Source organism: Pteronotus mesoamericanus, unplaced genomic scaffold, assembly GCF_021234165.1.
Source record: "Pteronotus mesoamericanus isolate MK-2021 breed Mesoamerican mustached bat unplaced genomic scaffold, CSHL_Meso_final scaffold_1186, whole genome shotgun sequence".
Taxonomy (NCBI): domain Eukaryota; kingdom Metazoa; phylum Chordata; class Mammalia; order Chiroptera; family Mormoopidae; genus Pteronotus; species Pteronotus mesoamericanus.
In genome coordinates, this window is record NW_026555302.1 from 1,587,138 (window position 1) to 1,600,226 (window position 13,089).

At 45.9% G+C, this 13,089-nt stretch overlaps 1 protein-coding gene across 2 annotated transcripts in view; it reads right to left on the reverse strand.

Annotated features, from left to right (window-relative positions):
• Nucleotides 1-13,089, reverse strand: part of PTPN14 (protein tyrosine phosphatase non-receptor type 14) — a 153,861-nt gene that overhangs the window by 17,245 nt on the left and 123,527 nt on the right. For both annotated transcript variants that reach the window (XM_054587638.1, XM_054587639.1), the window contains exons 11-14: nucleotides 11,801-11,858; nucleotides 8,212-8,290; nucleotides 4,758-6,232; nucleotides 108-251 (exon numbers count right to left, since the gene is read on the reverse strand). In XM_054587638.1, the coding sequence (XP_054443613.1) occupies nucleotides 108-251; nucleotides 4,758-6,232; nucleotides 8,212-8,290; nucleotides 11,801-11,858 (1,756 nt within the window). The remainder of the gene's footprint in view (nucleotides 1-107; nucleotides 252-4,757; nucleotides 6,233-8,211; nucleotides 8,291-11,800; nucleotides 11,859-13,089) is intronic.

Genomic DNA, 13,089 nt, shown 5'->3' on the forward strand with positions numbered 1-13,089 from the left:
TAATTCATCAAATAAACCCTAGTGCTGGCATGTTTGGGCAAGGAGAGAGCTCTGGAATCCTAAGAGCCCAGGGAGTGGGTCACATGCTTGACAAGCCCGGTGCTTACCCTCTCGTCCATGGGAATGCGGGAGCCGTCAACTCGACTGTCTTCCCGCCCCGAGACCCGCGCAACCGAGAGTCCATTCAACGCTGCCAACATCAGCGGCCGCTTCTGCGCCTCCAGGCCTGCCATCTTCTGCTTCTCTAGATTCTTGTGGCAAGAAAAGGCATGTTCTCATTGTTTATAATACCAGGAGAATTCTGGAATGTGATTTAATCTCCCCAAATCTGTAACTCCCCAGCCAAGGAATGCAGACACTCACCATTAGCAGGGCAAATTCAAACACAGCCTACCCATCAATTCCCACTGTGCTGAGGACGCCCATTCCTACAGGGCTCCCAAGCTCTTATTTTAAAATAGAGGAAGACATGAACACAGAGCAAACAAACAGGAGCAAAGGCTCTGTGCAAATACACCCTGCAACAGGGCTCACCAAGAAAAATTAATTAAAAAAAAAAAAGGAGTGTACAATCAAGGTATTTATATACCCTGCAAAGGGGGCTCACCAAAACAAAACAAAATCCACAAAAAAACATAAACACTGTTTGATGCATTGTGTAGAGATCTGAATACATAAATTGTAAACAAAAACCTGCTCAAGTTTCTGTTCTGAGGGGCTAACTGGAAGGATGTTAACCCTATACTGAACCTCCGATCCCTGAAATGTCACCCCCAGAATGAGAGCTGATGTGACTTAGCCAACATGCTCCCACCAAAGACTGGGGCCATGTAGGATGATCCACCAGGCACTCCCTTCGTGAAGGATGGAGTGGATGCCATGGCTCCCGATAACTATGGTGAGGCCTCACAGATGAGACCCAGCTGTGTGAGACTATGGAGTTGAGGGCTGAGCAGACCACACAGGGGAAGGCTGGAGGTGGACACCTCGCCCTTGTCTGTGGCTTTCGGACGGCCTCCCTGCCCTCAGCTGCCCTGTGCTCTGAGGCCGGTTCCGCCAGGCCCCGGTGCCCCGCCCACTGCCGGGGCATCTCACGCCCTCTTGGCAGGGTGAGGCACAACGTGCCTCCTTTTACTCACTTCAGGCAACCCGGTTAGAGCGTGTCTCCAAAATCATTTTGTCAGAGAAGTCAGAAGAATGGAGGGACTTCATAAAGCACAGGGAGACTTTGAGCCACATGGAAGTGAAACCAATTTGCAGGCTCTGTTGGCTGCTGCACATGAAGGGGTCACCCTACCCCTGGTTTCCTTTCAAGGCTTTTGGTGGTTTTTCTTAGTCTAACATTTATAAATTTACTCCCCGGGGAGAGGTGTCTTTATGGGCCATGGTGCTGGCACGCGGCAGAGGGTGAGAGGGTTATTCGGATGGTGGCGGAGGCCATGGCACCTCACTCATCCCCTGGGTGCCACCTGCACTCAGAACAGGCCCTGCACTCGTGAGCGATGATGCCCTTGAGAGAAGGAGCCTCTTCCAGGGACAGGGCTGGCCCTCTTGGCAAACAACAGGAGCTTCTTAGAGGAGATTAACTGTGATATGTGAGAAAACTGCTGAAGAACTCTTAGCCAAAAGGCATAATAGTCTTAAGAATAGTGACCCTAGCCCTGGCCAGGGGGCTCAGATGGTTGGAGCATCATTCCGTGCACCAAAAGGTTGATGGTTTGATCCCTAGTCAGGGCACATATCTAGGTTGTGGGTTCAGTCCCCAGTCCAGGCACATACAGGAAGCAACTGATCAATGTTTCTCTCTCGCATCAACGTTTCTCTCCTGTATCAATGTTTCTCTCCCCTCCCACCCTGATGTCTCCCCATCTCTCAAAAGTCAATAAACATACCCTTGGGTGAGAACTAAAAAAAAAAAAATTAGTGACCCTAGTTTCTCCATCCCAGGCAGATTTAGAAAAATTCCAATTTACATTTTTGAGTTTTTTTCCCTTTGTTTGCTTCTAAGTTTGTTTTTATGAGAGAGAATTTTTTCCCCCTATTATCTCTTTAGTTGAGAATTGGTTTCACAACTCTGCAAAGTTTTGAGAGAGCAATAATTTCAGAAAAATGGGCCTCAGGTCCTTCCGACAGCCCCACCTGCAGCACAGGTGACTGTAACTGGGCCTAAGGCAAAAAGTCATGAACTCACCTAGTGAAAAATGAGAGCCCAGGGATAAACGACTTCTCTTAGCTCCTTCTCACTCACCCTATCAGCTTATTACCAGAGATAAAAAAAAGAAAAGAAAAAAATAGTAACTCCAAGATCTGATTTGGCCTTTTCTCTTCCCTGCAGCTGATCTCAGGTTGGGGGCTAAATGTCTTTAGGCAGCAGCAGGAGCCAGACAGAGAAGCTCCCCAGACGGCAGGCTGAATCACCCCTTAAATAGACAGAGAGCTCCTGAACTATGGCAAGTTAGCCACAGGGCAAATTCTCACCATACCTGCCCCCTCCAGTTCCCATCAGGTTAAATTTTCTCATTGTTCTCTTACCCTAGAGAGGCCCAGACAGGCCTTCTCTTATCTGTTCCTAACAAGTGGGCAAAAGCTGCCCATTGGCGGGGAGGGCAGAGAAGCACCTGAGATGTGGAGAGGAGGCTGGGGCGAGTTTCTTCATACAAAGCCAGACAGAGAACCAGGCGACACTGTCACCATCGTGCCTGGCACACTGGTTCCCTCAAGAGTCTCCTAACCCCGCTCGGGGGGTCAAGACACCAGCCCAGCCCTGGCTGATGTGGCTCAGTGGACTGAGCACCGACCTGCAAACCAAAAGGTCGCCGGTTCGATTCCCAGTCAGGGCATATGCCTGGGTTGCAGGCCAGGTCCCCAGTAGCGGGTGCGAGATGCAACCACACATTGATCTTTCTCTCCCCCCCTTTCTCCTTTCCCCTCTGTCTAAATAAATAAAATCTTTAAAAAAAAAAAAAAAAAAAAGACATCAGCCCACCAGGGGTACAGTCCTTGAGCTCCCAAATATACGACTTGGGGAAAATTTCAAGGGGGAGAGTGACGTAGGGATGGAGTAACAATGTTCCTGAACAAGTTAAAGGTAAAATCAGCTATTCGCTACTATCCGTATGGACAGAATGGGGCCGCACATGGGGTCACCAGGGGAAACCCCCTTGCTCCTTGGTGATATGCATGAAGCTCTATGTAGGGAACCTGCTCAGTGGGTTGGGCTATAGTCTTCTGTTTAATACAGGGAACAAAAGATGTGGAGGAATCTGACCAAAATGAGGCTAAAGAACCATCAATAGACATCAAGCCAGCAAAGTTGCCAAGTTGTGTTAAAGAAGCCTGGAGCCAAGAAGTGCTGAAAATCCCTTTCTACCCCAAATTACAAAGTCTCCCCCAAGGCACCCGCCTCGCATTCCATCCCTCACCCTGCGGTTTGATCACCAGAGGCGCAAGCACATCAGTCACAATTTCCCTCCAGGTTTGCAAACCGTGGAAAAAGCGACACCTGTCCCCAATGCTTGGCACTACTTCACTGATGACCAGAACCGTGAGGCTGAGCGTGCTCTTAGGGTTTGTCTCAAGTAACAAGAGTTGTTACGGATTAGATTCCTGAACCCAGGAACTTGGCTTCCTTAAAACATTGGCCCTTGACTGTTCTTTGCAGGCTGATTCCTCCTGAAGACTTGGGAAGACCTATTAATGAAGGAAGCCTAAGGAACGCCATCAAAGCAAATTTTAAGTTATAACAGTTCCGGAGTTCCTAAAATAGGCCGGGCTACCTTAAGGTACACGTGTGGTACGTGCAGAGGAGAAGCAATCTGGGTTTGATTAGCTGTAATGAAATGATTTTTCTTTTTAAAGGAGTGAAAATTTCCAGGACGAGCAGTACTGGTGTTCTGAAATATTTTTTAACGTAGCAGCGACACCCCAGCAATTTTCTCATTTGTAAGAGAGAACCCGCTCTGCTGTTTTCTGGGCGCACCTGGTACTGTGCTCTCCCGCTCTGACACCATAATAGGCCTTCCGGATGGTACACATTTGAAAAGGGGGTTCTCTGGTCTACTATTAGGCATGTTCAAATGTTGTAAGTGCGTCCATGCGTATATGTATGTGTCTATGTGTACGTGAGTACTCTCATACATGTATATGAATTCCTGATAGATTAAGGTTAATAGGGAATTGAAGCTCAATGGTAAACTTCCAAGTTTAAGGTAATGTTCTTGGCTTTGTGTTACACATCCATGGAAACAAGATCTGAAAATCAAGCTGGACACGTCACGCTCTATCAATACTGGCGAGCCATCCTGACATACAGATCAACACAGAAAGCTCAAGAGATGTTGCTCTTTTTCCTCTGGGGGAAAAACCCCCAAAAGGCCAACAGGTGTGGGCAGGTAACACAGCGCACACAGTAAGTCGGGTCCTGAATAAAGAGCGAAACGCTGGCCTAGACCCCATCTCAACACCCCCAACCTGTAATGTCCTAACTCCATTACTGCGCTTTGTTCCAAGAATGGGAGATTTATTGGAAGGGACAAAAACAAGGTTTTGTGAAATAAAATACTACCTGTTCAAATCCCACGTGACTCTCTGAAGCCCTACCACCTTCTCTGAAGAAGGCTCGCACCTTCTTCGGTGTCCACAGCATGTGCGCTTTCACTGGGAACTCCCTCATGGACAAGGAGCAGAGGGGGCTGCAGTTGGGTGGGGGCAGCGTGTGTAACTGCTCCCACACGTGCCCCGGGCGGGTCGACACTTACCCGGATCATCATCTCTCTTTCTATAATGCTGTCCTCCAGGGAAAACATCTCGGACACGGGTCTCTCCTTCACGGGCTCTTTTTTGACCCTCTCCTTCACACTTGTCAGGTCGGGCTCTGAGATGGACGGACCGAGGGAGGCCCCATTGACGGCCAGCTGGTCAGCTCGGGAGACACTGACGGCCTTGGCCGGCCCGTGCCTCAGCACCCTGGCTCTCACGACGGCAGGAGGAAGGCTAACCTGGTCTTGTCTCAGCGCCCCGTTGCTGACGCTTTTCCTCGGGCCGGGGTACTCAGGCGGGGGCTTGTTGGGAATCCGGGCTAAGGCCGCCTGCAGCTGAGCGCTGTACTCCATGTTCTCACGGAGCCCGGGGATCCGGGGCACCGACTCCGCAGGCTCCTCCTCCTCCTCGCTCTCACTGCTGTGGATGAGCATCGTGGCATCTGAGAAAGTCTTCTTGTGGTGGTACTGGGGCAGCGGGGGCACCTCGTGGCCCCCAGGCACCTCCTTGGGCGGCCCCTGCTCCCGCAGCGTGTTGCGGCGAGCCATGGGGATGTTGAGTGACTTGAGCGTCATAGCTTCCATGCCCCGCACCATGCTGCTCATCACCTCCAGGCTGTGGCGCTTATTCACCGTGCCATGGTGCTTGGTGGACATGAGGGGCTCGCTCACTTCCTGCAGAGACTGGTGCACCACCGGGGCGCTGTCCTCTTGGAAGGTCTTCACTGACAGCTGTACTTTGCGGGTCACCAGGTCAGGGCTGCTGCCGCTGACGTACTTGTGGCGGTGGCTGGCCAGGTCCGGGGTGCTGGTGGCAGGGCGGGGCCGTGGGTAAGGGGGTGGTGGCCTGAAGAGATAGTTTTTGAGCATATGGGCTGTGTTATAGTTATGGGTGCCCTGGAGCTGCATATTGGCCAGCTCTGGGGTGCTGACCGTGTGGGAGATGGCACTCGCGCCCGGTTTGCTGGGCACCGAGCTATTCTTTGGGTTCATCTGGTCTGATGGACCGACGAGTTTGTTACTGTAGCCCCCCTGTGGCCCATAAGGGACAGTGTAGGGGTGCCTCTCCCGCATCTCGGGCTGGCTGTACACCAGATCCTCCGGCTGGTTGTAGGCGTGGGTGTTGATGATGTTGAGGTTTCGCAGGGACTGGCTCTGGCTGTCTGCGTGCATGACCCCCCGCTTCATCTGGCGCATGACCGTGTCGTAATCGGGGGTTGGCCGGTAAGACGGCACGATGATTGCGCTGTGCCGGTGGCTAGGGATGTAGTCAGCACGCATGATGTCGCTCCCAGGGATACTGAGGTTGGAAGAGACGGGAGATGCCTGAATGAAACTCTGGGAGCAGTTCAGGGAGTTGATGCTGTGAACACTGCACACGCTGCCATTGGTGATGGTGCCGTTTAAATAATTTAGGTCCAGGCTGTTGTGAGAGTTGCAGTAGAAGGCATCTTCGTTCCCGTGGAAAATGCTGTCTGCAAGAGGTCAAACAAAGGCACGTGAACCCCCATGCCATCCTGCTTCAATTAAATTCATCCTTACACTCCTGGGGGTGACTGTTTACCTAAAGAAGTCATAAAAAGTGCAAAGCCATGGTCTCCGCCCACATATTCCATAGAAACCTGAACATTCCTTGGATGAGATGCCAAGCTACAGAAGGGAACATTGGAAAGCACACTGAAAAGAAGTGACTCTAAACACAGAAAGGAATGAACACTAAGGCTGGACACCCCCTTGGTAAATGCTCGACTATGCCATGAGGTTTGAAATCAGCCAGCAAGTGTGGCCTCCATGTTGGGTGGACCTGGTCCCTTGTTCAGGGCTCAGCAACAGGGCTGGCTATTGGGGCCAAAGAGCTAAGAGCTTGAACAGGGCAATCGATATGAAGTTATTGTGTACTTGGAGCTGAGCTACAATCAAAAAGGTCCCTCTGCCAGAGGGACTGCTAAGCAGTCATAAAGGCACAAGACAAACAGTGCAGCCAGGAGGCCTGCATGTGCGGCCAACACCTTCTCATCAGCAACCCCTGGAGGGCAAAATAAGAACCAGGCATTCTTTTAGCCACTGCCTAAAACTCTGGGAGGCCAAGCCATGTATAAATTAATCCTAGTTTAAAGAGGTACTTAAAAGAGATTAAAACAAAATAGGTTTGTAAAGTTAGGCCCATTTGAGGTGTCCAGTGTTCCTTCAACACACTCATGTCCACCCCCTCAACCTCTTACCAAAACACTTTTCTGTGAGCAAACTACATGCATGTTTCACACTACAGATTTAATCATGAGCAAAGTAGGGAAAGAGGGACAAAGGCAGAAAAGATGAAAAACAGAAGAGGTGACTGTAAACACTCAGCTGCCCAAGCAGGAGAGGTGTGGCCACGGACCAGAGGAGATGAGACAGTCACGCTCCACCAGGAGCCCACAGAGCCCCAGGCTGCACTGGGCCACCTCTGCCATTTGCTGGGAGCTGGTGCCCCTCCAGCAGACACAGGCTCACTTTGCTAGTCCACTTATACACAGCAGTGTTGTATTCAATCAAATAGCCTTAGTTATCTTAGTTTTCATGCTCACGCTGACAATGTAGAGGGATTCAAAACAATGAGGACCTAGAAAGACACTTCCCGTTTAACATCATCAATATTCAACGTTTAATGCCATTCCTTCTTTGAGGTGCAGTAAGTGTCATGACTAAGAGCACTGGCTTGGGGTCAAGACACTGATTTTCACATACAAGCTCCTCCCCTACCCCTTCTGTATCCCCATTCTCCACTTATAAATTGGAAATAACAGCAGTACCTACGCCATAGGTTTACACTGAGGACTAAATGAGACAATACATTGCAAATGTGAGACGGGTGCTTAAGGGGAGCGATTTCTCTATAAATGTTAATTGTCATTCTAATAATTATTCCTGGAATAGCTTTTTCACACATTTTGTATAGGAGTTTAAAAAGAGGTATATAACAGATTTCCTTTGCAAGGGCTTGGAGGAAGGGGCTGGTGGTATAGATGGGAAGCAATAGCTAATGTGAAGGGTTGAGATTATTTGTGTATCTTTTCAATTATCCCAGATGCCTGTACCCTCTGCCACCGTGAAAACCAGACTGACTATTTATTACAAGCTTCGGGATACTGGCAATGAGGGTGAAGAGCACTCCATTGGGCTTCGCTGACTCCCTCTCTTCTCCAAGCCCGTTTACGAGAGGGAGGAGAAAAGAATGTTGCTCACAGCCTTTTCCCAACTCCCTTCGCAGCCAACTCTGGGGACATTTTTCTCTCGGGGTAAACGGTATTTTTTGCTTTTCATGACTCAACGTTGCTACTTGCTGCCCTTCAGACACAAGATTAAAAATGAAAGTGCCATTGTCATCTAAAAAAAAAAAACACAACAAAGTCTTCTTTACTGCTTACCTGTAATCAACTGTTTGTCTTAAGGGGAAATGGCAAGCCAGAGTTACCTTGTGAAGTGTGTGTTTCCGAGTAGTGTTCACCACACTGGACGTGCATGGGGGGCAAGATGTACGGCTGCTGCCGGGGCTGAAAGAGAGAACACGGCACAGGCGAGTAGGTCTCAGCTCAAACGGCCGCCGCTGTCACGGAGAGCCAGCCGAGCACAGGACAGTCCCCATAACTCACTCGCATCTGCCGGGCAGCACTCTGGGCTGCTCTGTCATCTACCTTTAACCCAACCCTCGTCCCCTCGTTGGTACCCAACCCTCTTCACCTCGTCACTAAGTCAGGACTGGAGAAACAAGACGGGAGAAATAAGGACGTTGGATCAAGGTGAGAAAGACAAAGAGCCTACAATCAACACGCACGTATGTCGTTATGATTTCTTTCTAATACCCTTGCAAAGCTCCCAGTGCCCTCCATGTTGAACAAAAGTTCATATGTCAGTAATATATACTAACAGTCCCTAGGAAATGCTGGGCTGTTCAGAGACGTTTTTAGTGTGACCAAAGAAACCCACCATCTCCAAGAAACAAATTGCTTTTTTTGGTATTAGTTTCAGGGGTACAGCATGATGCTTAGACAATCACATTGGGGGAACACTTGGTAGAGTCTCTGATGTATAACCCATGCCTTTTTAAAAGGAATAATAACACAGGACACATATATTATTAAGTTCCATGTAAGAATAGTGAGAAAAAGGGGGCACTCTGTTTCATCCTGTCAACACTGGCTCTCTCCCAGAGCCACAAGCACGGACACATCATCACAGCTGCACCTGCAACCCCAGTTCCCGCACCCCATCAACCTCAAACAGGGGCCAGGAGGTCTCAGGCAGGGCCCACGCGCAAATTTACAGAAAAATCAGAAATGTAATGCACAACAGTGAGCATATAGTTCTCAAGACCACATACGGGCCCCTCCCGTGTAGACTCAAATGTGAAAAGGCCTTGCAGAGAATCCCAGTCAACCAACTATCCCTCCAGTGAAGAATCTTTCCCATAAGGCTCTTAAAAATGGCCCTTTAGACTCAATCTGAGTAACTTCCAGCTGCAGAGGACAGTAGAATTTTTAAAGAACAAAAACATGCTTAGATAAGTTCAACATTTGGAGAGCCAACAAAGGAAATACGATTAGTCGCTAATGTGATCTAATCATTTAACCTCAAGTAGGTCTCAGCTTCCTGTCAATCAAACCAAGCCTCCTCCCTTCCCCTACCTCAAACACGATCCATTTTATTTATATATTGGGGTTCCAGGTGAGAGTTTGTTTGAATAAAGAGTTGTGATACCAAACAAGTTTAAACTTTAAAGTTGTGAACCACCAAACAGGAGGATCTCTTATATTTCTTTTTGATTATTTTAAAATTAGCCTTATAGACACTCATTGGAATGTGGCTGCTTTAGGAGGAAAAACTGAGATCACACTAAAAAACAAGCCAAAGCCAGCAGGGGTCACACTTTCTCAGTATCTCTCAACAGAAGATGAGCACTCGCCAAAGTTCTGGGCAAATAACTTATCTACCATTTCCTCTGCTACAGATAATGCTTCAGCATCAAAAGAGCAAACAAAGACAAGGGATCCAAAAATTTTAAAAAATCAGGGAAGAAGAAATAAAGAATTGAAATTAATGTAAGAAAGTTCAGAGTACCAAAGAAAAGGTATTATATCAGCTCTCCTAAATATTTCCAAATTTCCTTTGGCTGGGTTTTGAGTTGCAATTTAAAAATATTTTTCCAATTCTTAGTAATACATAATTCAACTCAATTTTTCCAGAATAGGGCAACCAGTTTTGAGGCTTAAAAAAAAACACAGTGGGGAGGGATTCATACAAGGGAATGGAAATACATGGCAGGCAATGCTGGCTCACTGCCTTTTCTTGCTCTTATTTAAAAAAAAAAAAAATCCAAAAACTAAGGGACTGTAAATGAGCTGGCATTAAGTATGCAGGCAAAGGACAATAATAAGTAATCCTCCTGACACCATTTCAGGATTATATTATTTAGTCCATCTTTTACATATTCTAATATATTATTCTATTTCTTTCCAGGTTTGCTAATACAAAAACCAGTAAGATGCCATAATACAGGCAGCAGAAGGGGAGAGAAAGGGAGTCAGTGGCCATCTGGTTATCAGCAAGGAAGCCAAAAGAAACAATGTTATCTGGTTTGACTCTGACTCAATCCAAGGAACTCCTGGTGAAGCGGTTTAATCCTAGAGGGCAGAGGAAAGAGGGAAGCCGTGATCTGGCTCCTGCAGGCTGACTTCATCCTAATCTGGGAGGGAAGCCTCTCTAGCTTCCCCAGATAAGTAGGATGAGATTAGATCACAAGACGGCCTGAAAACACTGTGCCTCCCATAGTGTTCCATGGACAGAAAGGAAAAATTATCTCACTAATACAAACAGATGGGGTCTAAAGAGGGGAAAATAAAAATATTATTCACAAAAGAGAAGAGGAAGGACGCCAGTGCCATGAACAAACCTACCGGTACTCCAGGAGAAGAGCTCCAAGTGACCCTAGTTCTCCAGAGCAAGCGTACTTGTCAGATATTGTCCATGAGGTCAAGATTCACGATATGCCCATGGATGCTCAGGCGTTAGTATGTGATGACGTAACTCTAGAATTCTAGGAGTTCACATCTATGCATTCCCCTCCCCCCAAAATTCCTCAAAACTTTCCTTTCAAAAGCCAAGTTAAAAATATACAATTCTGGTACACCCTGTTGTGTATAAAGAAAAATTCAATTTTATTTGTCTATCAACTCAAAGAAACTATTCATCTAGAAAAATTAAAAGGTCACATGTTTGTTTTAACTATGTATAAAAAAATCATAACCTAAAATAAAGAATTATGACTTAAAACAAGTAGAAACCTTTAAAGAAAATCAATTTTTTGACACCCTTCTACTATAGTATCCTTAAGGAATCCTTAAAATAGAACAGAGCCTAAGACAAAGCACATGTGTTGAAATTAGAAAGCACATGTGTCTCCTTATTCACATGAGGAGGAGAACAGTTTAAATTTTTTTAAAAAGCTAATGTTAGGTAGAAAAGTGGGTCAATTCAAATTTTGTTGCCCTTATAATCAGGAAAAGTTCAATTAATCTTCCCTATTGAGTACCTGACCTGAGAACATCAACTAGGTTTATTCAGTTTCTGCTCATTTAAAAAGCATTTTCTGATTTGTTACTAAGCTCTACCTACGGCAGTGAGCACAAAAGAATTTGTGGAGCTTATATCTGAAGACATGTCTACATGTAACAACCAGAAACAGTTTATTAAAACAACAGATGAAAACACGCAGATAGAAACAACAGGTTACAGGCGCAGGAACGTGGCCTCATCAACCTGGAGTAAGACTCACTCAGGGAGTGAACCTCCCCTTGGGCCACATTCAGGGAAGTGATGGGCGCGATGGGCACCGAGGGACAGGGCGGGTGTGCATCCAACCTACTTGGCAGACTGATGCCCTCCTGCATCCTCACCCGATCTGACCGGGTCATGATGCCCTGGCCACCTCTCCTCTCAAGTTAGCAACAAAAGGACACGCCCTCCCAGCAGACAGGCTACTCGATTACTAAGTATTTCATACAAACCAGGGAATTCCGGCTCCAGGTGGGCTGGCGTCTGATGGGGGGTGGAGAGTTTGATTGTCTACGTAAAAAGGTGAAAAATAAGAATGGTTATTATTCACTAGATATAAGACAAACACGAGAGCAAGACTAACAGTGAACCATAAACACGATTTCCGTGTAAGTAGAGCTAAGAAAAATTCGGGTTTCTCCTTTTATTCTTTTATTTTCAAAATGTTTGGAATATATGGTACTTTTACAAAAAGTTTTACAAAGTAATATTAGAAGAATGAGGGTTATTTCTAAAGAAAGATTATAAGGGAAGTAAGAAAGACAAACATTTACCATTATTACATGGATTTTTAAAAACTGTATTCCTTGTACCTTTGTATATACGTAAAAATTTTTCATAATAAGAACAAAAATATTTTTAAAATACTGCCAGTAAAATGAAAAGATCCAAAATAAGTTATATATTCTTGAGGTACAAAGGTATTTTTAATTAAGCTAATACATATTGCAAATATCCATCTGATCAGATCTTTTCCAGATTGAGATTCAACATGATTTTTTTTAATGTAGAGATTTTTTTAATATAGAAATAGAAATGAGTGGGGACTAAGAATATTATCAAATTCTTAAGAACTGAAATCAAAGGAGCCTTTGAGAAGTAAGTCCTAAAAACCCAAGACATGTGGAGTGGGCCATCAAGCTAAAATTCTTCAATTTAAAGCATTCTCTGTATTTTGAAATTTCATCTTTCGTACCTTTTTGGTGATAAAAAAATATCCTTTTTTAACAAAATAATGGAAACAATATAATAATATTGGGGGTTTTTTAAGTGGCCAAATACAATGTTATTAGACCCACTGTTAAACACCCTTTCCTCTCTCCTCTACATTTTTTCTCCCCAAGTCAAGAATCATGGGAACCACTCCCTGGCGCTATCTCAGCAGGTGACAAGCAGTAACTCTGTGAGAGAAGGAAAAAAAGTACTTTCAAGAGTCCCAGTTTTTATCAGGTAGGAAGGGAGGAAACTCCCATTCCTGGTTAGGAAGAGGAAAGGAATGGCTCTTACAGAAATAGGAAAAATATAATTTCCTTAGTTTGCAGTCGAATATGGGACGTCCGCTGATATTCAAAGACCACAGGAAAAAAAAAAATACAAATAATCCATAGATTTTTAGAGTTAATCCTTTTGCTGAGAAATGTTCAAACCAGAATTTTATTACAATAAAATTCACTTCTCCACATATTTCTTAATTCACCTTTCAGCAGCTGACTATAGGATTCTTGTTAATGTCAAAGACACC